Source organism: Takifugu flavidus, chromosome 12 (genome assembly GCF_003711565.1).
Source record: "Takifugu flavidus isolate HTHZ2018 chromosome 12, ASM371156v2, whole genome shotgun sequence".
Taxonomy (NCBI): domain Eukaryota; kingdom Metazoa; phylum Chordata; class Actinopteri; order Tetraodontiformes; family Tetraodontidae; genus Takifugu; species Takifugu flavidus.
Genome location: NC_079531.1, coordinates 10669564 through 10697406, shown reverse-complemented (window position 1 = coordinate 10697406; position 27843 = coordinate 10669564). Strand labels below are relative to the sequence as shown.

Sequence of the window (27843 nt, the reverse complement as noted above, 5' to 3'; positions counted from 1 at the left end):
TTATTCCGTGTTAACAGTCCAACTCCTGCAGAATTTAGATCAACTCCAAACGCTCATTTGCAACTTCCTGCACGCGCTCACTCGTAGGGCGCGCGAGGCTCCAGGGTGGACGCGCGTGGACGGACGAGTTCTTCTGGTGACATCATTCCGGCTGTCAGTCAACACACAGCACTTCCAAGATTTTCAGCTGAAATATTCTGTTATTCTACGGGACAATGAAATCCGGTGGGTCGATCAATGCTAATTTTTCATGTTTCTGCTCAATAATTTTGTTGTTGCGCCGGGAGCCTGAACGCGATTTGTAGTTGTAGCCGGATCAGGACAAGTGAATGAGCTAACCAGCTAACTAGCGTGCCTTGGGTTAGCATTGCAGGCTGCAATACTTATATTTACATCTTTAAGGATTATTTTTCCCGCTGGTGAGATGAACACTGGGGTACAAAAAGGTTAAACTATTTTTTTAACCTCTAAAATACGCCGGTTTAGTAAAATAAGCACTGACAGCTTCAGCATTCCCGGGCATGCTAGCTTGGACTGCTATTGATAATGAAACTAACTGCAGTCGTGATTGAAGGGAAACTTCTTTTTTATTTTGTAAAGGCTTGTTTTTGCATTTGATCCCTTTTTTTTTAAGTTTATCATTGCCCACTGTTTTCTGCTCATCAAGTTTCTTTATTAGCATTGTTATTAAAAATGTTTCCATTGGGTTATTGTTGGTTTTATCTCAAAATTCCTAACAAACTATTCACCTTCATAATTCATTTATTTATTTTTTAATTTTTTGGAGCTACCGTGGAGTTTTACTGAGCTAACAGCAGACTTTTATTCACAGAAAAGGAGTGAAATAAAGTGTTTAACAAGGAAAGAACAATGTTTCTGATCGCCCTCACTGTCATGCAATTAAAAACCACCTCAATTTCTTCATTATTTGAGTTTTTAGACTAGAATATCATGACAGGAAACTACATATTTAGGTGTGTTTGACTTGTGGTTAAATCTACATGCTCATAAAATGGAAAAGCATCAGCATATGAAACGACAGCAGGGCCACGCATGACATTTGCATCTTTAAACCATCTTCTCTAATTAAAGTTGAATTCATGCATCTAAATTTAAGATGCTAGCAGCTGCTCATCACTCTCCATTCAGCCCAGACTGACAAGACTGTCAAACTCTTTATTATTTTAAAAGTGCCACATGTTCAGTCCCAAACCTCAGCAATGAGAATGTGTTATGAATTGATAATAGATGGTAGTTTTCCTGTTGTTTAACCGTACTATTAAAAAGAAGGAGGCTTCTGACCAAATACAGCTGTTAAATTAAAAGTGGAAGGTTATCAAATAGAATAGACAACACGTTAACCACGTCCTGGAAAACATCTCCTCTTATATTTTTAAGGAAAAACCCTGATCTTATTTCTCTTATCTAAGATGAGCTTTAAAATTCTTCTGTTATTATGGGCCTCGGTTTTCCCTGTTTACACGCTCCCTCTTGTTTTCCAGGTCTGTGTCAAGAGAAAATCGCCACGTTCACCCAGCGTCTGCGGGCTGAACCTCGCTACCTTTTAGCTCAGAATGTGTCAACCTGCATCGACCCACTAGAGGTTTGTCTGCACCGTCAGACGGTCCAGGACACGGTGCACACCTTCCAGCACACTATCCCCACAGAGGGCAAACCTGTCACCAACCAGAAAAACTCGGGTATGTCGGATCGCTCCAGGAAAACATTGGAAATGCCCACAGGAAGCAGCCGGAACTTGATTTTCTCCTCATTGTGCTTCATTAACTTTTGATATTGTCCTCACGTCGCAGTAGTATTTCCTGTTGTGAAAACTGCTGGAGTCAGTACATTTTGAGTGTGACACCCAGATAAGACACATTCCCCCTGTTCACTGATTTCCTCATTTTCCTGTTGCTTTCAGCATCTCCCACAGTTCCTCCTACAGTCTTAAGAGTTTTATAAATGTTATCAGAGAGCAAATAAGATCATATTTGATTCCATTCGTTTGCCTTTATGTGGAACAGTCTCCTCGGGAATCCTTGAATTTCGCAATAACCAGATGTGTCAGTAACGAACGAGACAAACGAGAGATTTTTTTTTTTTTTCTATGGCTGTTGTGTGCTTCAGCAAACGTTTCTGTTTTTCCTTCAGCCACATTATGGAGCAGAACAGTCTCCCATGTGTCTGGCCTGCTGTCAGCCCTCGTGGCTTCAGGAAGAGCGTCAAGCGCTGCTGAAACGTTCGCTCCTGGCAGTCATCACTTCCTGTCAGCGTTTACAGGACTTTTGCTAATGGTCGAGTCCCTCTTTCTTCAGAACTCTTAACATTTACCAACTTATCCGTGATGATTTCGTCCTTTTTTTGGTGACATATTAATACAACAGTGTAGGAAAAACCCGGTTTAAGACATCAGTAAGATGGCAACATGAAATCACGCTGTCATGAAATCAGGGAACAATGATACATGATCATCCAAAATCCAGTTATTGTGGAGGGAGTAAAGCTCAGGGAGGAGACTCTTTTCTGAACAGAGCTGTTCTATATAAGTTCTATAAACCAACATTTTATTCCTTTATAACACGTTTTTCTGACCAGGCCTCTTTGTGGACACTAGATGGTGTAGTTCACCATAGAAATTCACAACTGCTCTTCAAATAGCAGCAACTGGACTCGACTCAAGCTGGAAAACTCTTTTTCTACAACCTGACCCACAGGAGTCTCCTTGCTGTGTTTCTGTGATCGATGGCATGCTTTTAATAACCATGCAAATTGAATCGGGTGATTTTATCTGTTGTGTGTTGGTGTCTGACCTTTCAGTAATGTTACAATTGTGATTTAAATTTGTATAACTGCTGAAGCTATGCCAACAGACTCATTTAGAGGTTGATTAACCTAAAAGAAAAAACCCTGAAACATTACATTTAAACTAGATCTCCACCCTTTTCTTCTTTCCGCCACCAGGACGATGCTGGATCTTCTCATGCCTCAATGTCATGCGACTTCCTTTCATGAAGGCCTTCAACATAGAGGAGTTTGAGTTTAGTCAGTCGTATCTCTTTTTCTGGGACAAGGTGAGAACTCTTCTGCTGCACCATAAACGTTGGTTGTTTGGTATTAATGAATGAGTACATGGAGATGTTAGCGAGGGTTGAGAGGGAGACTCAAAAGGAGCCCCGAACTCTAACAAATGTTCAAAAATGAAGTTTTTTAAAAATGAATTGGCATTAAAGTGACATAAGCTAACGTATATTTAAGGCCTGGTCAGGGCTTCCCTTTAAGAGGAGACCTAAATGAGGTTTCTACCCATTTTAAGGATCTGGATCCATTTTCCGTTGTGGATTTTTCTTTCCCACAGATTGAGCGTTGCTACTACTTCCTCCACTCGTATGTGGAAACAGCTCAGAGAAAGGAGCCAGTGGAAGGACGCCTGGTCCAGTTCCTCCTCTCCAACCCCTCCAATGATGGAGGACAGTGGGATATGCTGGTGAATCTCATCGGTTCGTGCCACTCAACCACAGCTGACATAAGCTGTTCAGGGTTTAAAACCTCCTGGTATTGGTTAAATGTAGAATGCTTTTTAGTTGAATGGCTTTTACTTTGTTTTCTCTCCAGAAAAGTACGGGGTCATACCAAAGAAGTGCTTTCCAGAGGCCCATAGCTCGGAGGCCTCACGCAGGATGAACCACATCCTTAATCACAAAGTGTGTTTCTCTGTTCACAGCTCATGAGCAAAGTCACATAGTTGTGCTGCAGCCACTGATTTCCTTTCTCCTCCTTCCTCTCAGCTCAGAGAATACTGCCTATTGCTGAGGAACATGGTGGCCAGTGAAGCTACTAAAAGCAAAATCTCTGATGCAATGGACACCATGATGGAGGAGGTGAGTCAACAATGGTGGGTCCAGGTCCTGGTGGTGGCACCAAGGTGTTTCTGCTGAAAGGAACCATTTCTTAGGCCAACTCCAAATGCTCCTCCTTGTTCCACATGTTGCAGCCTCTATGTCGTGAGATGTAGCTCTTAGCTCTTGCATCTACTGAACATGGCCCATTCTGCCTTTGTGGCGTATTCCTCGGGAAGATTGGCAGCTGTTTTGAATGTTTTCCAGTTGTGAATAATCTTTCTCACTGTAGAATGTTGAACTCAAATTGTTTGGAAAGGGTTTTTGTAACTGCTTCCAGATTGATGTGCAGCAGCAGTTGCTTCTCCAGGACCGTTGCTTAGTTCTCTCCCTCCTTGTGTTAACACACCTGAACGCTCCAGACCAATAAACTTCCAAAAGCAGAGGTCTGTGTACCTCCTGAAGACCAAATGTTGTTGCTCTGAGGTTGTCTGTGACGAGATGATTTTTGTCATATGGCTTCATGGCTCCTCACCGGCTTTGGAGGTGCCATCATTTCCACTTCAGAGCCAGTCCAGATGTTCCTGTTCCCGCTGAGGGCCAGTCAGTTGTCATGTTCCATCAATGTTGTACCTACCTGACCCCTACAGTGCTCATATGCTGGACCGATGAGGAATTTTCTCGAGGTAATGGCATTTAAAAAGTTTGAATAAATCATGTTTTGGAGGAGGTATAAACAGTCTCCAATCCAATATTTTTCCGTGCACTAACAGTGGATCGCCCAAATGATCAGGGAGTATTGTGAGCTCGGGTGGTTCGCCGCCGTAAGTTGTTCAGTTTATTTATTTTTTGGTTTAGATTTTTATCCATGTGTTTCCAAGAACAAAGGCACTTTTATAGCCCATCGCAAACACCATAAAGTTAGATTTAAGAAAAAAATACAACAGTTTTGACCATATTGTGACTTCTGGTTCCGGGTTCCTGCTGTCACCTTTGCTATGTTCAAATCTGTTGTACATTCCCTAAAGATTCTTTCAAACCACCATATTGCATATGCTCCTAAACCTGATACGCCGCTCTATAAAAGCTTTGTGTTTGTAGTTGTGTGTCTTTGCTGGGCTGCACAGGTAGGTGTGTGTACACGTCAGTCCTCACCTGCTGTGTGTGTGTTGTACCGGGGCCCATTCAGCCAATCAGCCTGTGATTGAGAGGAATAAAGCCAACGGAGGTTTGAATCGTGGTGTCAGCTGTTTTTGTTGTTCGGCGCTGTCAAGTTCTTTATTGTTTAAACAGTTGCCTACAGATATAATACACTCTGACCTAAGTGTAAACAAGCATGTGGCAATAGTGAAACCTACACAGCGGGGGTTGTATTTGTTTGATCAGCTGGATCTTGTTTTGCTTTGCTTACAGCCACAGGTGACAGACAGTTCTGTCACAGAAAGAACACCCCGCATAGATACTGTTGCACATGTGTGTTCCATCCCATCATGCTACATGCTCTGGCTCCTGCTACAAACCAATGGCCTTTTATCTAGAAGGATGGGAGCGTTTGTTAGGTCTGTCCTGTGTCTTCCTGCCTCTCATCCAGTGGTTGTTGACCCCTTGTCTACCCTGGTTAGGATGGGTAAATGAGCAACCTTCTGGGTTCAGTTCAGTACAGTTTAAACTGACATTTAACATACAGAGCAAGTCTGTACCAAATGGTTAGTGTCTTGTTTGTGAGGAGAGGGTGACGTGGGTCATCGTGGTGAGGGAAAACCTATTTTAGACTCCGGGGCCGCGATCGTCTGCTCTGATTAGTTGGGTTAGGAGATGGAGAGGGAAGCTCTCAACATTTAGCAGCTAATGTTGGATTGTTTTATGTGTTTATGTGTTTGTGGATCCCTCCTCTCTGGGGAACTCTTTTTCTGTCATGGATTTGCATTTAATCGTCCATATGTTTATGAACGTGTACCTCACTTTAATGGTCACATTACCTAAAGGTCCGTTTACGTGTGAATTATGAATGTCTGTTGTTTAACCTTTTATATCCACCATCTAAAGGCTCGCCTCAGGCTCTGATCCTCTAATTAATTGCATTATTCTGCACTCCTGGTTATAATCATTTCATTTTATTCCTTTATTTACTATAATTGGAGCCATGTGATCCCCCAGGTCGTTCTGTCAGTGAGGGGGAATCTGGAAGCATTTGAACAAATTAAGATGCCACTCAGAGAGTGTTGCTTTCCTAAATCTGCATCTCTGCCTTCAAAGGCTCAACACACCTCATGGAATTATGAGGATGCAGAGATCAATCCTTCCCTCCACTGCCACTATGGCGTCTGCTGTGAGTACAGATATGCTGGGGTTTCCAGGGACAACCATATATAAGGTAACCACATTGCTCGCAGATGGATATGAGACTGTTTCCTCATAACACACATCAGATATTTTGATGCAAACGATTTGAGGGAGGATTTTCTTTTCCACAAGCGAGTTACAAACAGAGCCGCCGCTGCCAAACTGTTTCAAATCATTGTCGCTCACTTGAAAGAGGCTGAGCTTGTGCGAGCGTCCGCACAGATGGAGCCTCGGCCGTTGCGGGGAAACAAGCTGCGAGCGCTCGCCGTGCGCGCGTCCCCCAAATGTGCAGTGGACACGCTGTATGTTACGTGGAGAGGTGCCTGCATCTAAACAACCGATCCCAGGCCTCGCTGATGTAACAACGGACGTCATTGCCACAGTAAACTGCATCAAAACACAACATGTCAAAGCTTTTTGATATTGTCCCCCCCCCGTCTCCTCTGGAAATGGGCCCCATCCACACGGCTGTTTTGTTTCACTGCAAGGCCTGATGGCTGTCACGCCGGAATGTTTTATCCAGCTCCTAAGAGATGAGATCCCCCTCTTTTTGGCAGAAGAGGGTAGTCCTTGTGAAACTTTCCTATCAGAAACTTGGGTCTATCAGCGACATCTTCCTTAATTAACTAAATATACAGATGTAGAGCATCGCACACCTTCCACATCTGGCAGAAAAGAGTGCAGAATTCACAAGAAAAGGTTTAGTGGAACAAGAGCTGGTTGTTGCTCTAGCCCATGATGGGGGTTTTCCAGATTTGCTTTAGTCAAGATTTAGAGTGAGCTCATTGGGCTCGCTAATATAAGAAAACAAACCATTCAAGGCCGGCTAAATTTTGTCGGATGAACTCAAGGTTGAAGTTCATTAAGGTCCAGCTGGAATGTTTAAAGGAAACACTCTAAAAACCCGGATAGTGGATTCGGAACAGCTGAATCCAGTCCGTGCACAGCAGATACCATGAGTGCTGTTTAGCAAACCACTAATTCGTGTAGTAGGTAAGTCATAGAGTTCAAATAACGTTAATAAAATCAAGGTACTACGGCAAAGTTTTAGTTAATGGTGTGCTTATTTATGCAGCCAGTCTCTTGCAGTGCTTTCATTCATTAGTTTGTTTTATAGGTCACCTTAATGCTGGTCACAAGCTAAACATTTCACCCGCTCTCAGTCTTTTGCGTCATGTGAACTTGGCATTTTAACCTTTTTTCCCCACTGTGCATCTGCTGTCTTAATGTGGACAACAGATGCGCAGTGTGCAGCGTCGATCCCATCCATGAACCCCGCTGATTGCGTAATTAAATCACACAAATTACATTTAAAGTAATCAGAAGAGTGGTGCAATTGCAGGGGAACCTCCGTGCTGCTCAGCACTGCTGGTGCGCTTCCTCAGCCAGGTTTCTTGTTTGATGTGGGTGGCTTTAGGCGGATGTATCCCTGCTGCTCTGCCAATTTGAAGCTGTCCACTCACGTTTCTCCAGTCTGTTTGCACTGTTGTTAGAATTTAACAATGGCCACATGTGTTGCATGTTTACTAAGCGTGGAAGTGAAAAACTTCCTCCTTTCTGTTATCCAAATTGTTTGCATGGTGTCATTTGTTTACATTCATAAATATTCTAGTTACTACTTATAATTTTGTCAGGATTTTGCGTTTTGTTTTGCAGCGTCCAGCCTTGGCCCCAGCCTCAAAAACATGCTTAAGTTTCCATGAATTTCTGTAAACTATAAAGGTTCCTGTTTAGGTATGCTGCCATACCCAGCGTATCTATGGCGTACGTATTTACAAATTTCACAGGCTCAACAACCGGATCGTCCTGTAGTCACTCAAAGATTTTATTTACTTTTACCTGCTTTTTGATTTTGGACTTTTTTGTAGTTTTTGTTTCGATGCAACTGTAATCCTCATATCCACTCATAATCAGGCACGATGGTGAACGTTTGGACGGCGGTGTCTGTCGGGTCCAGATCGGGCTAAATTTGCGTAATCTGATCCCGGCATTAGGCAGCCAAAGCTCAGACAGGTGCCGGGTTCAGACACCGAGTAGGAGGTCAAAGGGCAGCCAGTGATCCTCTAAATCAGGATGTCTCTCAGACGTTTTGCTTGAGGAGGTGCTACTTGTGCGGTGCCAGGACTTACTGGGAGGATCACCTCTATCATCTGTTTAGTGTTTGGCCCGGTTGAGCATGTTTTGTGACTTCCTGTAATGTAATCATCCGTAAAAATGACAATATAAATCTAGAATTCGTATTTAATGGCATTTTAGTATAAAGCCTGTGGAGGCTGAACCCCAGTATAACCATTATCTTGAAAAATGGCCCCCAGGCTGATTGTCTGTCTGTTTATTGTATATAATCCTTTCAATCCTACCTCTTGGTCATTGGATTGTTTGAAGGGCATCAGACAAATAAATATGCAGGGGGATGTCAACCATTCAGTAGTGGATAACTTCAAACATATCTGTGCTTGGTCCCGAAGGAATGCACTCATTCAGCCCCTTGTTTATAGCAAACCACGCCAGCGTGCCATGTGAGAGGACAGATAAATGCTTCACAAACTTCACCTAAATCGCTTCGAACAGCTGCTTCGAACACCTGCAGTTGAGCTGTTTTGAAATATTAAGTTTTCTTTTGAAGTTACTTTCTAAACACGAGCGAAGCTTATGTGTCAGGTCCCCGGTATGGCTGGGTGATGTCTCCGTTTGTCTCACCCTGTCCCCCTGCGTCTCCCTCCGGCCTCCGTCAGTGAAGCAGCAGGTGTTTAAACATTGATCCTGTTCTGATGTCATTGTGGTTGTTTGCTGTCTGAATCGGGCCTCTGCTTAAGCTCAGCCTTTCACCTCACACCTACTTTATTTACCCTGCTGGGGCGGATCAGAAGGGACGTGGGATGCCGGCCCAGCGCGCCTGTCCTGTCAAAAACAAGACATTAGCAGTTCAGGAGACGTTGAGTTCGAGAGGTCTTCCTGTTTGGAAGCCAGGAAATGAAAGCCACGTCAGATTCTGGGGCCATCTGTTCGAGCAGCGTCGTCTTAATTAAGAAGGAGGTATAATTACCAGGAATTTTGGAGTCAGAAGCAATAACTGATAATTACCTGCTGCGTCCAGATGATAGAAATAAAAATGATTTAATGTGTCTTTCGTGTTTTTAGATGGAAAAACCATAAAGATGGACTCTGATCTGAGGATAGGAATGACCAATTCTAATTGGTATAAATCAGTGGTATAAGGGAACAGTCCAACAACAAAATGTTGGATTTCCACAAAGATCTGATAAATTACACCGGCTCTGTTGTTGCCGGGTGATTCCTCCTGACCTCCTCGTCATGATGATGAACTCGATGAGATGTCTCAGAACTGCATGTTTTCTAAATGAGCTCTCCTCACAGCTTGCAGCGCTCCCGTCTTCTTCAGGTCTTTGTTTCGGGCCAAAAGTTATTGCACCACCTACTGCTCTGGAATGTGAGGCTTGTGAAATCAATAAAGCGATTTTCACAAGCCTGACACCCCCCGGTGGTTTCAGCTGAATTTGATAAAGATAAAAAATACAATAATGTTCTCATTTTTGGCCCAAAATTGAAGTTACTAAAAAATAAGATGCACCTCTAACCTGACTGACTGTATATTAAAGGACTGATGTTGTTGGTCTTGGTCTACTTGGTGTTAGAATAACTTCTTTAGTATCTCCATAACGGCCTCCTATAGAGACGCAAAGCTACGTAGGCTACTGTCATGGCTACTAAATGCCAGGCCACAAATAACCACCTCAGCAGTCAGCAGATAGAGATCTAGTTTACTGGGACCAGTGGTGTGACTGATCCCAGACCAATACAGCGTTGCATTACAGACAGGCAAGCATCCGTTAAATCTGTGCACGCAAGGAGCAACGATTCAAGCATGTCGTCTAAGCGACTTGAGTTCAGCTCTCATTGTTCTGTCAGAAGATGATTGATCACCCCGATGTTTGTCTGAAGGATCCGGTTTAACTTCAGTTGACTGGGTGGGAGGAGGGTTCCGAATGAGCTGGTCGAGGGCTGTGAAATGAGAAACGGTTCATCTTGAGGGTGATGAAACTGACACCATCTGTCCGTGTGCCCCGTCGCAGGTGTTTCGGGTGGTCAGCGTTTGTTTAGGGTGCCCGCCTGAAACCATCTGCTGGGAGTACCGGGACAAGGATAAGATCTTCCACCGTTTGGGCCCCCTCACCCCGCAGGAGTTCTACAGAGAACACGTCAAACCCTTATACAACATCGAAGACAAAGTATGTTATTCATTACACGTCTGCTGCAGCCCACAAAACCGGATCCTCTCATTTGCTTCGTGCCATTCCAAAAATTCTTCTCTTTCACCAGGTCTGCCTTGTGAATGACCCCCGACCCCAGAATCCGTACGGGAAGCTGTACACCGTCGATTTCCTCGGCAACATGGTCGGGGCCCGCTGCACCCTGTACAACAACCAGCCCATCCAGCTCCTCAAAACCGTCGCCGCCGAGTCCATCAAGAAGGGCGAGGTAGGCGGGTCAGAAGAGCAGGGCCGTGTTGTCCGTCCGCTCGCGTGCTGAAACGGTTTCCTCTTTCCCGCTCAGGCCGTGTGGTTCGGATGTGACGTCGAGAAACACTTCCACGGCAAGCTGGGCATCAACGACATGAACGTGTGAGTACGGGTGACGGAAACGCGTCCCCCAACCGCCCGGCGGCGTCACTCATCAACCGCCTGTCCCGCTTGGGTCTCGCAGGTTCAATCACGAGCTCGTGTTTGGGATTTCGGTGAAGAATCTGTCGAAAGCGGAGCGCCTGATATACTCGGACTCCCTGATGACCCATGCCATGATCCTCACCGCCGTCACTGACAAGGTAACGCTGACACAGCCGCAGCTTCCAACAGCTAATTAAATAAAATCCGCCTTGTTTTTAGCCTTAAAACACATTTTAAAGGCCATTACGGCAGTATGTTTTGGGTTTTACTGCCTCCAGCCTTTCCCTTCTTTAATAGTGATTCTGCCCTGCTGGATTTAATATCTGCAGAAAGAGTGTAGTTCTACTCATGCGAGCGCAGCAGTCATACGTCTGTTAAGAGAACTGGATACAGAACGCACTCCTGATTTTGAAGCAAAAGCCCTGCTGGCCAAACTCTGGTGCTGCAAAGATGGCGTCAAGCATCTACTGTATAATGACTTGTAGCTACATAAGCATACTAGCAAGGACTTCTCATTTACCTTAATAAAGTCATTGTGTTCCAGTTTTCAATTCTTTTTTCATGAACGACCACGGAAGCCACCTGCTTTTTGAATAACGATACTGCTCAATCTCGGCCACGATGGAACTACGGAACGTATGCACTAGCGATTTTCTCAGACCTGGAATTCGAGTGTTTTTTGCTCCACTAAGCAACTTTAATAGGAACGACCAAAGGCTCCGCCCCCATCACGTTATCTAGTTCTCTTCTTGGATCCATGCAGCCATCTTAGCCTCCCTTTCCCCCCGGTATACAAACAGACCAAAGGGGAGTTTGGTGTAATTTCCCCCTACATAATTACCCCGCGCTAATTTACCCTCCGATGTCTACCCTTTATCTCACCGTGGTCATTTTTCTCTCCTACAGGACGGAAAAGAAGGCTATGAGAAATGGAGAGTGGAAAACTCCTGGGGGGATGACCGTGGTAATAAAGGTAACCCCTAAAAAAAAACTTTGTTTATCCCCCTAAATCAATCTTGCTGCGTGGAACCAGCACTCAGACCCACTTCTGAAAGGTTCTGCCTGATTTTGCAGCTCTCTTTCTGCCGGCACGTCTCTTTTTTTCACATCTTACAACTCTGAAACCCATTCAGAGTCTTTAGTTTCCATTGTGTCAATCAAATTAAGGAAAGGATAAGCCTGAAATGGAAGCCCGTGATGTCGTTTAACTAATTTTATGAGCTGTAGATGCTGCTTCCTGCTTCAGAAAGGCCCTACAGACGTGCACACAGGAGCACGTTGCAGATCAGTGAGCCTGGTTGTGAACAGTTGGCAGTGATATATATCAAACATTTGGTGGACGACAGGAATGAGGAAGAAATGAGAAGATTAAATGTTAACACAACGACCTTGTCTCTAAAAGCTTAAGGTCTCTCTTTAGGACATTTATTATTATTTGAGCCCCATTTCCAAGCTTAAAACGCGTCCATTTGTCAGACCGAGCGGGCTGTGTGCTTCCTTTTAAAGCGTGGGAGAGTGCCAGGAAAATGTCTCTGATTAAAGATGTTTTTACACAGAGAAGCTATTTTAACTGAAAATGAATCATTTAAAAAAGGACAATTTTGTGGCCAGTCGAGCGACGGCATTTAGCCAGCTCTTTCATAAGCGTTCGATCTGGGGCGAGGGTTTCCCGCTTGGATGAGATTGATTCCCTAATTTGGTGTTTTTTTTTCTTGACTTAAAGCTCCGCGTCCTGTTCTAAAATCAATTCCGACTGAGTTGTTTTGTCTCTGTAGGCTACCTTATCATGACGGACGATTGGTTCTCCGAGTTTGTCTATGAGGTTGTGGTGGACAAGAAGTTCCTGTCCTCCGATGTTCTGGACGTTATGCAACAGGAACCCACTGTGCTGCCTGCCTGGGACCCAATGGGATCGTTGGCGTCGTTTTAGAACCGTCGCGTCCCCCCGTGAGCGACCTCGGCCTCTTTCTCGGCCGCGTTTACAGGAGCACTCCAGTATTTCCTCGCAGGTCTCCCCCTGTTCTTCCAGATGAAACCAGTAAAAATCAGTTGAAATGAAATGAACGCACTCGCCTGCCCTTGTCTTTTTTCCCGCCTGTCTTTTTTCCCGCCTCTGTCGTGGTTCCACCGGAAAGACTTTGTGTGTATTTTCTTAAACGAACGTTGGCTCAGACTCCAGTCAAATCAAAATCCAGTCTAGAACTTTGGTTGATTCTTACGTAAAGCCGATTATGTTGTAACGTGAGGATTATACACATGTAGTCATCGACCCTTCAGACCTGCTCACATTCTGGGCCAGCGCAGGTCTGCCTGACGCCTCTCGCTCCTCATGCGGCTGCTGGTGGGGACAGAATTTAGGAAAAAGACTGCGAAAGAGATGGCGGCGGTGTGTAAAGCGTTCAGATGTGTGTCGCCAACAAACCCCCTTTGCTGCTGCCGTGGGTCGCGAGGCGGTTTCCACTTGTAAGCCAAAAACCAACGATAAGAGTTCAACGTTAAACCGGAACCGGGACCCAGAGCTGCTGTTTCTCCTCGGCGGTGAAGGCGGACTGTGCTTTTGTCATGTCTGGATCACACTGTTGTGCGCCAATCCTAACTTGTGAGTGCTTCAGGGAGCCCGCGGACAGTCTTTTTCTTTTTTATACTTGAGGCGGATACAAAAGCCTGTTTATTTGATTACCTCATCTAATTAAAAACAAGCCATGGTTTTAAAATGCAGCCTAGTGGTGAATTCTTTTCCGATCTGATATATAAAGCTTGTTGTGTTACTGCACGTTTCAAGGAAAATCAAGCCTGCTGCATGAAGCCCAACTGTTCATTAAAGTCCACCCTCATGGTGCGGTGACATCACACTCCGTGTCCTCCAGCTCTCATCTGCTTGCTTTGCATGCGTCTGGACAGTCTTCAGATCCCCCGACTGAGAAGCATGGTGTGTATATTCAGAAATGTGCACAGCGGGGGATCACTCGCATGGAAATAGAGGTTCGTTTTTGCCGCTCTTCCAGTCTCTTCATGGCCTTTCAGCACTTTCTTGTCCCTCAAAACCAACTGGGAACCTTAAAGTCCCAAACTGCTGTATGTATGTACAGTATATAGGGCTGTATTCACTTGTAGATTTATAACTTCTCATGGATTAAATTTAAGAATGCACCACCCCTCACCCCTGGCCCCTGTTGTAGTTGCCCTGTTCAGGCTCGTGGAGGGTTATGTTGAATACCAATATTATGGGATAGGGGACTTTACAGTCAGGACATGAAAAATGGGTCTCGTGATGGATTCCAAGCTGGAGTCTACATCTCTGACCTGCCCTCATTATTCCCGGCATGATTCACCTCCGTCCCTCCGGATTCCCTGTGTGTGTGCGTGTGTGAGTGTGCGTGTACTTCTGTGTGTTGCAATTAGGATTAACCCAGTACTTCAGCTAATACTGATTGGAATGACAGTCAGCAGTGCACGCACGTACGTGCGCAAGTGAAGGAGGGCAAGAAAGAAAGGGGGCACAGCGATTGATACGGGGTCGTTTGTTTATTTTCAGTTATGGTGATGTCATCAATAGAAATCCCTCCATGCGCGCACACACACACACACACACACACACACACGCCGATCACAGGGCTAACTTTGGTGCTGTAGCCCATCTGGCACGTAGCCTTTTGGCCTTGTGGTTGCATAAGTGTCAGATTATGTGGTAAATTATTTCTACAGCAGATTCACATTCACGTAGTAACTTTTTCCTTTTCTTTTTTATTTCTTCTGACATTTTGCAGTTTATGTATCTGTTTTCTTTCTCTTCAGCCCTCTTAATCAATATGCATTAGGAGCCTTGGATTAGGGGCAGGGATCCTTAAAGCTCGGTGTGTGTGTGTTTGGGTGTGAAAGCATGCTTGAGGATGTTTGTGCTTTAAGCCAGGCAGAACACAAATGTGGTGTTCTGTAAAGCCAGACATGCCGGATCTGCGAGCTTTGGGTTAGACCCCACAGGCTAAATTATGTTGATGCGGGTTATCCTCTCGGAACCATCAGGTAAGGTATAGTTCCTGTCATTTTGTGTCAGCGGGTTGATAATCCATCACTTACAATAATGTTTACTCATATGTTGTTTATCCATAGTTGTATATGAGATATGTGGTTTTAATATAAGTGTAAGAATTTATGAATTGGGAGGATGGCGGCGCCGACTCATCGCCAGCCAGTCTCCCATTACTCCCGCTTTACATATTCAGGTGTTTGTTTTGCTGTCATGTTGATTTAGGTGTCGCCTAAATTTACTTTCTTAACACCGTTTCATCTAGTGAAGGACTTTTGAATGTCTCAACTAACTTTAACACACCACATCATTGTCCTCACCGCTGTTATTATTACCAAATGGTCGGTATTCAATCCTGCAAGAGAGTTTTGACCACCCCGATGTTGAGATTTGTCTGGCTGCTCCCAGTGAAGTTCATGTGACAGCTGGAAATGGTTTCCTCTGTAAGAACTCCAGGTTCATATATCATCCCGGCCAAAGCTGTTCTGCTGGATGGGTCTCTCCGTGTCAGACCGAGACGGAAAAGCCTACCTGTGCTCTTTAATCTGTTGTGCTGGAAAACCCCCAACTCACAACAACCGAACCCCGACCGTAGCCCGGCTCCAGGGAGACGGGGAACGACAAGAGCCAGGATCATTGTAATTCTGCTTAATATTGCAAATTCAAGTCTACCTCTGTTGTCCCGAGCGTGAGACGACCCTGTTTCAGAAAGGGGACCTTTATGGGGATGGGGGGTGATGGGTGGAGGGCGAGAGCTGAAGGCTCAGACTCCCCTGCTGCGTTTATGGACTCTGGGAAACTCTAATAACCTTGCATCCTATGAGATCCGCTGGGCGATAAGACGCTGTGAGTTGTTTGTGATAACAGAACCCGACTATCACGGGCAGGATTCTGAATATAATAACGGGCCAGCGGGGACAGTAGAGGAGCCAGCTGTGGGAGAAATATGATCCCCTGCTCTTGTCTGGAGAGCCCTCACAGTTTTGTCACAGAAACCTTTGAACATTGTTGTTACGCAGGCAAATATTACCGTAACTATATGAAGAACACAACTGCGTACAGATGATTCACAATCATACGTGTCAGTAAGAAGCTGGGAGGGCAGAACATGCAGGCGTCAGATAGGAACGACTTAAAGTGCTCAAAAGATCAAGAATGGGAGAATGATTAAAAAAAACAACATATGTGAAGCAGCTGAAAGCATTAATGCTAATCTGGTTCCACTCTGCAGGAAAGTGCTGCCAAACAAACAAACACAACACAAGTCAAACTATTATCACTAATAGTATCGCCCCCCCCTTATTATTCTTTTAAAACCTGTTGTCGTTGGCCTTCAGGCCTGAACTCGCTGCAAGTGTGTTGTTGTGCTTCTGTTTAAACAGATCACAGAAATAGTAAATAGTAAACTATTTACAGTGAAAACTATTTACAAATATTTAACAAAAGCATACATCTCTATAAGTGTTGAGACATTTTTGGTTTCACGTTCACGTCTCGTGTTGTGCCCTGTCGGTCAGGAAAGAACCCTTGAAGGCTTTGGACCTGGTTAGGTGTCAAAAGGGCCACTCAGCACTAGGTCACATGATCCTGTGATGCTGATTTGATTTATGTGTGTGTGTGTGTGTGTGTGTGTGTGTGTGTGTGATAGAGAGAGAGAGAGAGGTCAGTGTTGCTGTTTGCATGTACAGTGTTAAATGAGAATAGAGAATATACATGTGAATTTGAATTTTGTTTGACTGTTGTGTGTGTGTGTGTTTGTGTGCACTCAGCTCCATCCAGCTGTATGCATGAAAACATGGCATGTGCACAAGCGCGTGTATTTGGTGAGAGAGGAGCAATGAGGGAGGGAGGGAAGGAGGGAGACAAATGTGAGAGGTTTGAGAGCTCAAATGTGAAGAGCCCGCGTGCTGATGAGCTCGTCCATGTAGTGTCCAGCATGTTTTTGCCTCTTTGAGATTCTTTACGCCGCGGCAGGATTCTTCCAAGTCCCCGGCAGACGCGGCTGCTCCTGCAGGTACTTCCGTGTGTCCGAGCTACTCTTTCTCTGAGGTAACGTATGGGATTCCACCTTCTCTTTAATTTTAATGTATAAACTTCCAGAGAGTCGGAAAGTGATGAAGAAGGAGCGAGGACTGGTTAATGAATAGCGAATTATCTCTGGTGTGAGCAGAGTTCATAGAGATAATGGTCCAAGCGTGGGTTCCTGTTTTTTCAAAAAAATTTATTTATGGTTATCTTCTTGTGGATTTCTTAACTACACCCAAACCGACCCTTATTTATTTTTTGTTTCACATATAATTTTAAAACCAAAGTTTTCCTAGTCACTTTAATTTGTTCTCATGTTTTGGTCTCAACTGACCGACTTCTGTCAACTCGACCGGTTCCCGAAAGATCAAAAGGGCCATATAAAGACAATAATGATGTAATGTGATAATGAACCTTAGCGGCTTGATCAAAGAGTAAACGTAGAGTTTGTAAAGGAAAATCAAACGCTGCTGGTCGCAGGTTAGCGTTTGTAGTTTTAGTCCTGACCAACATGTTCTGTCCTTAATCAATAATTTGCTAATACTCATCGATTATTTTACAATAAAGCCTAAACTTCACGTCTCATTATTCTCGTTATGTTGTGTGGATTTCGCTTGACTGTTTGTTTATTGCCTCTTTTTCGCGTGAGTTAAAGTAAACAACTGGACACAATTAATGGAACCGACTGTTTCTACTATTTTATGAGCATTTGTCCCCATAAAGATATAAAATCGAGAAGCAAATGATTTACACACAACTGCAGGAACTCTGTTTTTCTATGTATTTTCTAAGCTTCATGTTGTCGTTGGTGAGCTTCCTTTCCCTCTTAAAAGTGGCACTTTTACAAGTTTACAAATGACTTACACCAGTTAATTGGACACAAAGTGACACAACTGAACCACTATTAGGTGGGGCTACTTTTTTTTCCATTTAAACCCTGATTGAAATTTGTGTATTTCGATTTATTACTGTATTCCAAGTGCAATACTTTTATCGGTGGTGCTAAAAGGAGAAGCTGGTTTATCGGGACGCCCAACCCCCACTTTTCATTTTCTCCTTTTGCTCCTAATCTGGACATTCTTGCACTGTTGCTCCTTTGCAAGTCGAGGACGGCGTCAAGTTTTACAAATGGACGTACAGTAATTAGTCTGGGTGTCCCGGTAGAAGGTTTTTGTCCTTGGACTGATTTTCAGTTGTGTGGTTCAGGTATGAGAAACAACAGATATGATGTTTTATTGGTGTGTGTCGACTGGATAAATAAAGTCTTTGTGGCTTTTTCGTGTGTTGCAGTTCACGGTGTCGTTGAATGTCTCAGAGAAAGTTTTCTGTCCACGTCGGCCACTGTTAGTTCTGCTTCAACATTCCAACCCCCTCATTCTGGCCCCTCTCCTTTCTTTTAGCTCGGTTCTCTTGCCCATTGTCTCCTTTACCTATTCCGGAAGGACAGTCCCGTCGTAATCTGAGAGTTGGACGACGCTATCACAACATTGTCACAGCCCTCAACTCCGCCGCTCCCCTAATGGGCACTAAATTAAACGGCAGTGTCACATTCTCATCCTTGTTGCTGAGAGCATCCACCCATCTCTAACTGCCCGTACCAACATCACCGCGAGCCAATGGAGACAAATGATATCACCATGACTCGCATGTTGCCGTTGGACACCGGGGACACTGAGAAAGAGGACTTCGGTGGCAAAACAGAGGAGGGGGGACAAGAGGAGGGGACAGAGCAAGAGGACAGTAGACTGATGGTGGCTGATGGGCTTGCAGAGAAAGGACCCAAGACTTTGACCTCTGACTCTGGACAGCAGGTGTCCAATGGCTTCACATCCAGTCCTCAAACTACAAGGGAGGAAGTAGACAAAGCAAGCGGCTCTACGGGAACGGACTCTGGGCCTGTGGGGGCCGCCGGGTCTGCTGGGGGCCTCAGAACTCTGGTGGTGCAACAAACGAGTTTGGAGAGGCCTCGAGAAACCTGGAGCAAGAAGGTGGACTTCCTTCTGTCCGTGATCGGTTACGCTGTAGATCTGGGAAATGTCTGGCGCTTCCCATACATTTGCTACCAAAATGGCGGAGGTAAGGAGCTTGGAAGGCTTGGATGGAGGGATGATGGAATGGATAGATGATGGAATGATTTATGGACGTGTGGATGATGGATGGATGGATGATGGAATGATTTATGGATGGATGATGGAATGATTTATGGATGGGTGATGATGGATGGATGGATGGGTGGATGATGATGGATGGATGATGATGGATGGATGATTGATGGATGGATGATGATGGAATGATTGATGGATGAATGGGTGGATGATGATGGAATGGATAGATGATGGAATGATTTATGGATCTGTGGATGATGAATGGATGATGGAATGATTGATGGATGGATGATGAAATGATTGATGGATGATGGATGGGTGATGGGATGGATGGATGGTGGAATAATGGATGGATGGGTGGATGATGATGGAATGATTGATGGATGGATGGGTGGATGATGATGGACTGATTGATGGATGGGTGGATGATGATGGACTGATTGATGGATGGATGGGTGGATGATGATGGACTGATTGATGGATGGATGGGTGGATGATGATGGACTGATTGATGGATGGATGGGTGGATGATGATGGAATGATGAATGGATGGGTGGATGATGATGGAATGATGGATGGGTGGATGATGATGGAATGATGATGGATGGGTGGATGATGATGGATGGATGGGTGGATGATGATGGATGGATGGGTGGATGATGATGGAATGATGGATGGATGGGTGGATGATGATGGAATGATGGATGGATGGGTGGATGATGATGGATGGGTATTACAAAGTAAGATGCTCCACTCTTGCTCTCTCTCTTCTCTCCCCCAGTAGCAAACAGGGCCTCCTTTTCTATTTCTTTTTTTATTAAATTTACAATAATAAAATCTTTGTAATTTCCTGTCTTTGGTGTGCGTCTATGGTAGAGACGGGAACACCACAGTATTAATTGTGTGTTTTTTTTTTTTATTAAAACACCTTCAGTCCACCCCCCCCCCCCCCTTAATAACCTGTCTCCCAGGCAGCTTTGCAATCAACCCTTATCTTTGCTGTCGGGTCACAGCAGCACGCCGTCGTCCACGAATCAAGAAATATTAAGAAACGAGAAAAATTCGTTCCAAATCTACCAAAGCTTCTGTGTTGGGTTCAGTCCATTAGCAGCGATATTCCTTCATATCGTTCTTTGAAATCTTTACGTCCATTTTTCCATCATCGGTTCAAAGTGGCGCCAGTGGGCCGATATTCCTGAACCCACTGGTATTATGTAGACCAGACCCTTAGCTCTAACGATGCGTATACAGACAGAGATTTAAAGCTCATTACATCCCATAAATCCACATTTTTGCCCTCCATCTCCAGTCATTCTTCTTCTTCCCTCCCTCCCTCCCAAAATGTATGACCCCCATCTTTCCCCAGGTGCCTTCCTGCTGCCCTACCTGTTGATGGCAGTGTTTGGCGGCGTCCCTCTCTTCTACATGGAGCTGGCCCTGGGTCAGTTTCACCACAGTGGCTGCATCTCTATCTGGAAACACATCTGCCCCATATTTAAAGGTAAAAAGGGGGAGAAAACAGAAGCGTATGAGAGCGCCGATGGCAGATGTTCACGATGCAGAGTAAGAAACAAAAACGGCTCCAAATGTGAAATTGCCAGTATTCAAAGAACGTTAAAAAGATGGCGTGAAGCCGGAGAGGCGGCTCATTAATCTGCGTTATCCCGTCTGGGGACTTTCCTTTAAGAGGATCCGGTGCTACTTATACATCCAGTAGGACTCTCTATTATGGAAATTGTCACATTTCCCTCCCAAATGCCAGATGCTGAGAACTGTGATAATGTCTCAATGGTTTTTGTTCTTAAATGTCACCTACTTATGCCATAACATCTTGAATTAGCCTTAAAATAAAGTGGGGTGATCGGTGGCAAATTTGAGTGGCAAAGTATTTGTATTTGCTTCTTATTTTGCTCCAGGGATTGGTTTCGCTATTTGCATCATCGCCCTCTACATAGCCTTCTACTACAACACCATCATGGCCTGGGCGTTGTACTACCTCCTGTCGTCATTTCAGTCCACCCTGCCCTGGAGCACCTGCACCAACAGCTGGAACACCGCCAACTGCAACCAGTACATGTCCACAGACCACAACGTGACGTGGTCCAACACCTCCACCTCTCCCGCGGAGGAATTCTATGTGTAAGTGCATGTAAGTCCTCTGTAAGAACCTAGAGAAGGGAGGCCCAGATGGAAGAACGTGGATCATCGGATGATCTCTGGTGTTATTAGCCATGATGGAGTCATACAGGAGTGATATCCTGAGCTGGCAACCGTCGACTATACATGATCTATTCCAGACTTTCTACTGTTGGCTAACGATGAGTCACGGACGGGGCCCCAAAAGTAAAACAGTGAGATAAGCGTCGTGTGGTAAAGAGACCCGGAAATCTCCATGATGATTTATTCATTTATTAACGCAACAACAGGAGACGCAGGGAAACCGCTCAGCAAACGAACCCCTGTTCGATTCAGACCAGCGACTTCATACGTCCCCCTAATTTATGCGCCAGTTACTTTCCCAGTCAATAATTGGAGTTCATTAATTTTTCCATGTGGTGTGCAACTGCAAGACTACTGTTTTTATTCTTGAGTGCTGCACAGGCGTCTGGCTCGGGCTTATCAGCTGCACACATGTTTGTTTGTCCACTGAGACAGATTCATGGTATGTACATGGTTAACTTTTCCCCTAATGTAGATTTAAACAAATTCTGCAAGGAAGTCTGGCACCAGATATTTCCTGTTTTCAGCACAAATCATATCGGCCTTATCATGCGGCCCAGTGGTTAACCTTTGATATAATGTGATCCTTATGCCCACATACTTCAGCCTCGCTGTGCTCTTTCATGGGTGCAGGGTTTTTTCTTCCGTTTAAATGCTCTTCCGAGTTCTTATAAAGCCATTTATAAGCCCAAACCATTTTTTTTGGTATAGTTCATGACCTGCTGTCACGATTTCCACACTAATGGTGAATTGTGCCAACTTTTTTTCCCCCCACTCCTTCCTCCTTTCCTTACTCACTCTCTTACTCATTTTAATGGCACATTCTCTTTGATTCCAAAGTCTCTTAAGCTCCTCTCAAGCTTGTTCCTTTTCCTGATGTCCTTGTCCACCATCACACCCGCTGTCCTGTTTTCTGCTTGTAGCCGTCAGGTGTTGCAGGTCCACCGCTCGCCCGGTTTGCACCAGCTGGGCTCTGTCAGTTGGCAGTTGGCCCTTTGCCTGCTCTTCATCTTCACCATTGTCTTCTTCAGCATTTGGAAGGGAGTCAAGACATCTGGAAAGGTAACCGGAGCACCCACATTCATATATTGGGACGCAGCCAGATGCAGATCTATAACGTGCGCGGTTCACACCGTGACAGAGGTTCACGCTTGTTTTGAAAGAGTGATATCAGATGGGAGAAGGTGGCTGTGCTGATCCCTCTCCACTGCCAGAAGTGCCTAAAAGGGTCATGTGACTGTCAGAAATGGACCGCAGGGTAACGGGACTGGCGTCCAAGTCGGATACATCACACGTCACACGGTGGTTGGGTGCTTGCTGGTAAAGCTTTGGTCCTGGCATCCACGTGGATGTTACTTCTGACCGCCTACCCAATCACTGTTGGAGACCACAGAACTGATGTTTCCTGATGACTGTGGCCTCTTCCAACAGGGTAATACACCCTACTACAAAGCAAAATTGGCTCAGGGTTTGCGAAGCACAACGAGTTAGAGAAATTTAAGTGACCTCCAAAGTCTCCAGATGCCGACTTCTTGGTGCCAAAAAAACCAAAGAACGCCTTGAGGGGCCTAGTGGAGTCAATGCCACAAGTCAGGGCTGCTTTGTCAGCAAAAGTGGGACCGCCCCAACATCAGGCATGTGGCCATGATGCCAGGTCTGGTCAGAGGTTACCGCTAAAGATCTGAAACTGTGGCCAGACTGAGCAGTTTCCCCGTGTCTGATTCAGGTGGTCTGGGTGACCGCGACATTTCCCTACCTGGTTCTTCTGGTGTTGCTCATCCGTGGGGCCACTCTACCAGGTGCCTGGAGGGGTGTGGTCTTCTACCTTAAACCTGATTGGGAGAAACTACTCAGCACGACAGTACGTGGGCACGCTGACATAGTTCATTCCTTTTCTGCTGCCTTTAGCTTATGCTTTCATCATCGTCCTGTCTCCACAATCCAAAGGTATGGATCGATGCAGCGGCACAGATCTTTTTCTCGCTGGGTCCTGGCTTCGGGGTTCTCCTGGCCTTTGCCAGCTACAATCCATTTCACAACAACTGCTACAAGTACGCACTTTTGTGACAGAAAATGTTACAATGTCTGCGTGTTTACCAAGGAGTAAATGTGAATTTTGAGAGCAAGCTGTCATTTTCCCGCTATTTGAGCCTCCTCCCTCTACATCGCAGAGACGCTTTGATCACCAGCTCAGTGAACTGTCTGACGAGCTTCCTGTCCGGCTTTGTCATCTTTACCGTGCTTGGCTACATGGCTGAGATGAGGCAGCAGGATGTGGATGCTGTAGCCAAGGACGCAGGTGGGACGAGGCCTTACAAAAGCCACACGAATGAGCGAATGATAACACCGACGTCCGTTTACTGTGCCTCTTTCTTCCCCAGGTCCCAGCCTGCTGTTCATCATTTATGCAGAAGCCATCGCCAACATGCCTGCGGCTACTTTCTTCTCCATCATCTTCTTCCTCATGATCATCATGCTGGGTCTGGACAGCACGGTCAGTTTGTGCATGTCTAATTCTAAAAGTTTCTTTCATTTCAATTAAAGTTAAACTAGCTGCTTTCGGATTAAGCTAGCTGCCATTAGATTTGCATAGTTACTGTTACTTTAAGGCGTATGTCTTACTGGTCGTTATCTTTACAAAGCTAAAACTTGCTAAATATTCATGAATTATCCTATATATAGACAACCAATAATAAAATGTGATAAAGAGATGACAAATGATGTTGTTTTTTTGAGGGGGGCTACATCTGGATGAGCTTCCTAACTCGAACAAAAACAGTAGTAATGATATTATAGACTCTCCATCTAGTTCACTGAAGTCACTGAAGAGAAAAATAGCAGTTTCTATAAGCACTGCCGTCATTCACGGTGAACCCCGGAGCCCTTCAGAGCAACAATCTGGGCTAGAATGATGACAAACGCAGCTTTTTTTACCCTTGACCCTTCGATCACATTCAACACAATTTAAAAACAACATTTTCCTTCCTTGAAACGCGTGTGAACCGTATCACGGGGCCTTCGGAACACTGGCTTCTTTTCTTCACCTTCTCAATCTCTCCCTTGTTCCTTCCTGTCTACAGTTCGCGGGCCTGGAGGGGGTGATCACGGCTGTGCTAGATGAGTACCCCCACGTCCTGGTTAAGAGACGGGAGAAGTTTGTCTTCGGCTTGGTGTGCGTCTGCTACCTGGGCGCCCTGTCCACACTCACATATGTGAGGTTGCAACACACCACACCTCAACGTGTTGTGATTCATAAACAGTTTTAAGACCGAACCCCCCCCCCTCCTCTCATTCCAGGGAGGAGCTTTTGTGGTGAAGTTGTTTGAGGAGTACGCCACAGGCCCTGCAGTCATCACCGTGGTCCTGCTGGAGGTTATTGCTGTTTCTTGGTTCTATGGTGAGTGATTCGGCCCTGAGGGTGAGCGGGAGCGTCGTCTCTGCCCTGACCTTACTGACTTGCTGTACGTGTGGATTGCAGGTACCAAGCGTTTCTGTAACGACATCCAGGTCATGCTTGGTTTTTATCCAGGGATATTCTGGAGGGTGTGCTGGGTAGCCATCTGTCCATGCTTTTTGTTGGTGAGGGAAACACACCTACATCTACACACACATCCTCACAATACTATGATTGTTAGAACTCTCATTAGCCACCTCCCTACTGTAACAATCCCGACCAACTCCCCAACCCCAACCGTAATCTAAACTAGATTCCAACCTTATCCACGTTTTGTGGCACCCACTTCACAAACACAGCCCCACATTGCTATTTGAATGAGGACTTTGGTCCTCAATATGTAGTAAATGTGAGCACACACACACACACACACACACATTATTATCCCATTATTTTGGGAGGACTCTCATTGACATCTTGCACTCCCCAGACACACACACACACACAGTGCCTGACCTGTGTTCCTCTTTGTGCAGTTCATTATCATCAGTTTCCTAGCCTTCCCTCCAGAGGTCAGGTTGTTCAGCTACCACTACCCCCTGTGGACCACTGCGCTGGGATACTGCATTGGTGTGTCCTCATTCATCTGTGTGCCTACTTATATGATCTACTGCCTGATCGTGACCAAGGGTACCTTCAAACAGGTTTGTGTCCTGCACCCTGCATCTCTAGTGTCTTTTATAGATGGTTTCCCCCAGATCCAGTACTTATCCAGTGTCCTTTCCTTTAATATCCCGCCTTTCCTCAGAGATTATCTGCTGAGCGAGTGTTTCCTTTTCCTGAGATCAGATCAAGGCAGCATAAGAGAAGAGCAGAGTAGACTTTTGCAAAGGAAACATAATTGTGATAAACTTAACACAGGAAAATGGACGGAATTCCACTTTCAGGCAGTTTGGGTCCTCGCATTCCAAATGTTTACTGAGTTTTATGCTAACAATTAATTAAAGCAATTGTGGTAAAAGGCCCCTTCCCCACATCTTACGGAACAATTGCAATCAGAAATGAACAATTAAGTAAGATAGACTAACCTATACGCCTATAAGTATTTTTATTGGCTTTTTTTTTCCTATTTCTAACCTTTTTAGAAATGGATCTTAGATTATGAGGAGGGTATCTGTCTCCATCCAACATCAGTGCTTAGAGGGACTCTTCTCTTTTTCTATATGTTTAATAGTACTGTAGTATAGTAGTACTGGTATAAAGTCAGGATTTAAATATTACTAATGAAAATAATAACCATGTTTATACGCTATGTGGCTCCAATGCTGACTTGCAGTATTTAAATATTACATCACTGGCATGTTCAGTCATGGAAAACCCTTTTTTAAATGGATGGTGCTGCTTTCTTTTTCTTTCTTTGCAGCGTTTGTTAAAGAGCATCACTCCAGTGCCCAGCACAAACCAACACAGAGACATTATTGTCACCAGTGCACTCTAATGCAAAGAAGGTGCAATTTTATCAGCGAATGCTGCCAACTGGACAAGCTACCAACCTAGCGGACAAGGGGACTGCAATCCGTCATCTTTGCCTCTTTTTCCTGATGTTTGACATGTTTACACTTGCTTCACTGTCTCACGCACGAGACAAACGTGTAGTGGAGTAGATTTAGGCTGCAGTTTTAAAGGGCATGCTGCAGGGGGAAAGGTACATTACTGCAGTTTCAAACCATTAGAGGCCTTAAGTGGACAAAGAGAGAACATTTAATATCAGATGTTCAGAGGAAATAAAGATCATAGGCATGTAATAATAAATGAAATGATACCCAGATGTAATCAACCCCTTATTCAGACATTATTAAACAGGGAATAACCTACTACTAAGCAGTTTTCTTATACCTTGAATGACAACATCCACAGTCATAAAAACATCATAAAAACGTCATCTCTTAGTTGAAATTTCCCTTACTTTCATTTCATTTTGGAACATAAAGCAAAACACACTTTCCTGAAAAGAAACTCTAACAAACTAGAGACAAATGGACTCTGCAGGTTAGAGTATTTGTGTTTCAGTCCCCTGACACTATACAAGCTGTTGTGTGCTCTTATTTGTAAGAAATTCAGGATTCTTTCTACATTTATTATTGAAGCCAAATATTTGATGTTTTTTCCTGTTTGACTGACATGTAGCCTTTTTCCCCCCCGCAGAAAGACCAGAAGCTTTACAGAAAATGTGATAAACAATGACATAGTGCTGCCCTTTTCAGTTCAAGCGGCGTGCTTTCTTTTGTCATGCTGCATCAGTGTCATTAACAGGAACCAAATACGGGCGTCAGAGATAGTAGCATAGTGTGAAAATCCGCATGCGTGCTCTTTACTTTCTACCAAAAACATTGTGTGTGCCTTAGGTGAGTGTGGTGTATTTGTAAGGATGTAACTAGTCATATCCAGATGTACGTCAGAGCAGGAGTTAAAATATGGCGAGTGCTGTCCAGCCTGTGTATTTACTTGTCAGTCTTGTGTTGGTGTATTCTACCCTATAAAAATGTGTCCAGTGTTTTGTGTCTATTTGTGTGTGCGTGCGTGTGCGAGTGTGTGTGTACACACACTGTTGTCTTGTCAACTTCCACTATAAAGAAGTCAGTAAACTCTCTTGTATCTCTGAAATGTATGTAAGATCTATGTATGCCACAAAAGCCACTTAAGAAATAGAAATGTTTAAAATAAAGATAAATAAATATGATATATGGGAAACAAAAGATAAATAAAGAATGAACATATGGAGAGACATTGCCTTATTCTGTTTCATTTATTTCTTCATTTGGTGCTCAGTCTAATCTCGTACACAGGGATATTGTGTAATTGTATGTGGACGAACAATGTGATGCTAACTTTAGCTTTTCAAAACAACGCTTAACTGCGAAAACTTCAATGACGAATTGAGAAAAACCTGAGGACAAAAGAAACTCCCAGTTTTCCATGTTGCTCCTTAGTTGGCCTATGGCTGTTGTTGCTGTTCCTCAGTGTGTGCTGCCTCTATCTGACAGAGTAATGCGCCGTTCACCCTTTTCACTGAAGGTGGCACTTCCTGTTTACAGAGATGAAAATGATAATGTTCTTAAATGTCTTCACTCTGGAGCCCGGCTTCAAAAGTTGGATTCAACCACCATGGGCACCAGTCTCAAAGGTGCAAACCTAACCAAACCTCGCC

The 27843-nt window shown here is 44.6% G+C and overlaps 2 protein-coding genes across 5 annotated transcripts; both read left to right on the top strand.

Annotated features, from left to right (window-relative positions):
- The first annotated feature begins 68 nt into the window (after nucleotides 1-68).
- blmh (bleomycin hydrolase) lies at nucleotides 69-12928 on the top strand. The gene is made up of 12 exons (XM_057049518.1): nucleotides 69-225; nucleotides 1503-1700; nucleotides 2962-3071; nucleotides 3356-3497; nucleotides 3613-3701; nucleotides 3786-3878; nucleotides 10274-10429; nucleotides 10521-10679; nucleotides 10755-10822; nucleotides 10905-11022; nucleotides 11771-11837; nucleotides 12640-12928. Exons 1-12 carry the CDS (start codon nucleotides 216-218, stop codon nucleotides 12792-12794), a joined length of 1365 nt encoding a protein of 454 aa, XP_056905498.1. The 5' UTR covers nucleotides 69-215; the 3' UTR covers nucleotides 12795-12928.
- A 936-nt stretch (nucleotides 12929-13864) lies between these two features.
- slc6a4a (solute carrier family 6 member 4a) lies at nucleotides 13865-27420 on the top strand. 4 transcript variants are annotated; one of them, XM_057049517.1, is made up of 14 exons: nucleotides 13865-14887; nucleotides 18317-18992; nucleotides 20388-20522; nucleotides 20938-21160; nucleotides 22165-22303; nucleotides 22968-23102; nucleotides 23189-23292; nucleotides 23413-23540; nucleotides 23623-23735; nucleotides 24322-24453; nucleotides 24539-24638; nucleotides 24720-24820; nucleotides 25172-25339; nucleotides 26059-27420. In XM_057049517.1, the coding sequence occupies exons 2-14, from the start codon at nucleotides 18533-18535 to the stop codon at nucleotides 26131-26133; spliced, it is 2013 nt and encodes a 670-aa protein (XP_056905497.1). In that variant the 5' UTR covers nucleotides 13865-14887; nucleotides 18317-18532; the 3' UTR covers nucleotides 26134-27420. The 4 variants fall into 4 exon arrangements, with proteins under 4 accessions (XP_056905497.1, XP_056905494.1, XP_056905495.1 ...); XM_057049514.1 differs by lacking the exon at nucleotides 13865-14887 and adding an exon at nucleotides 16349-16940; XM_057049515.1 differs by lacking the exon at nucleotides 13865-14887 and adding an exon at nucleotides 16349-16940 and having other exon boundaries at nucleotides 18207-18992.
- Nucleotides 27421-27843: the final 423 nt, after the last annotated feature.

Bases quoted from the DNA above. Each gene is read 5' to 3' on its own strand.
- blmh (XM_057049518.1), top strand. The intron at 1,701-2,961 runs GTATGTCGGATC...TTCCGCCACCAG, and splicing joins CACCAACCAGAAAAACTCGG to GACGATGCTGGATCTTCTCA. The intron at 3,702-3,785 runs GTGTGTTTCTCT...CCTTCCTCTCAG, and splicing joins ACCACATCCTTAATCACAAA to CTCAGAGAATACTGCCTATT.
- slc6a4a (XM_057049517.1), top strand. From the start codon at position 18,533: ATGGAGACAAATGATATCACCATGACTCGCATGTTGCCGTTGGACACC. The intron at 23,103-23,188 runs GTACGTGGGCAC...CACAATCCAAAG, and splicing joins AGAAACTACTCAGCACGACA to GTATGGATCGATGCAGCGGC. The intron at 23,736-24,321 runs GTCAGTTTGTGC...TCCTGTCTACAG, and splicing joins TGCTGGGTCTGGACAGCACG to TTCGCGGGCCTGGAGGGGGT.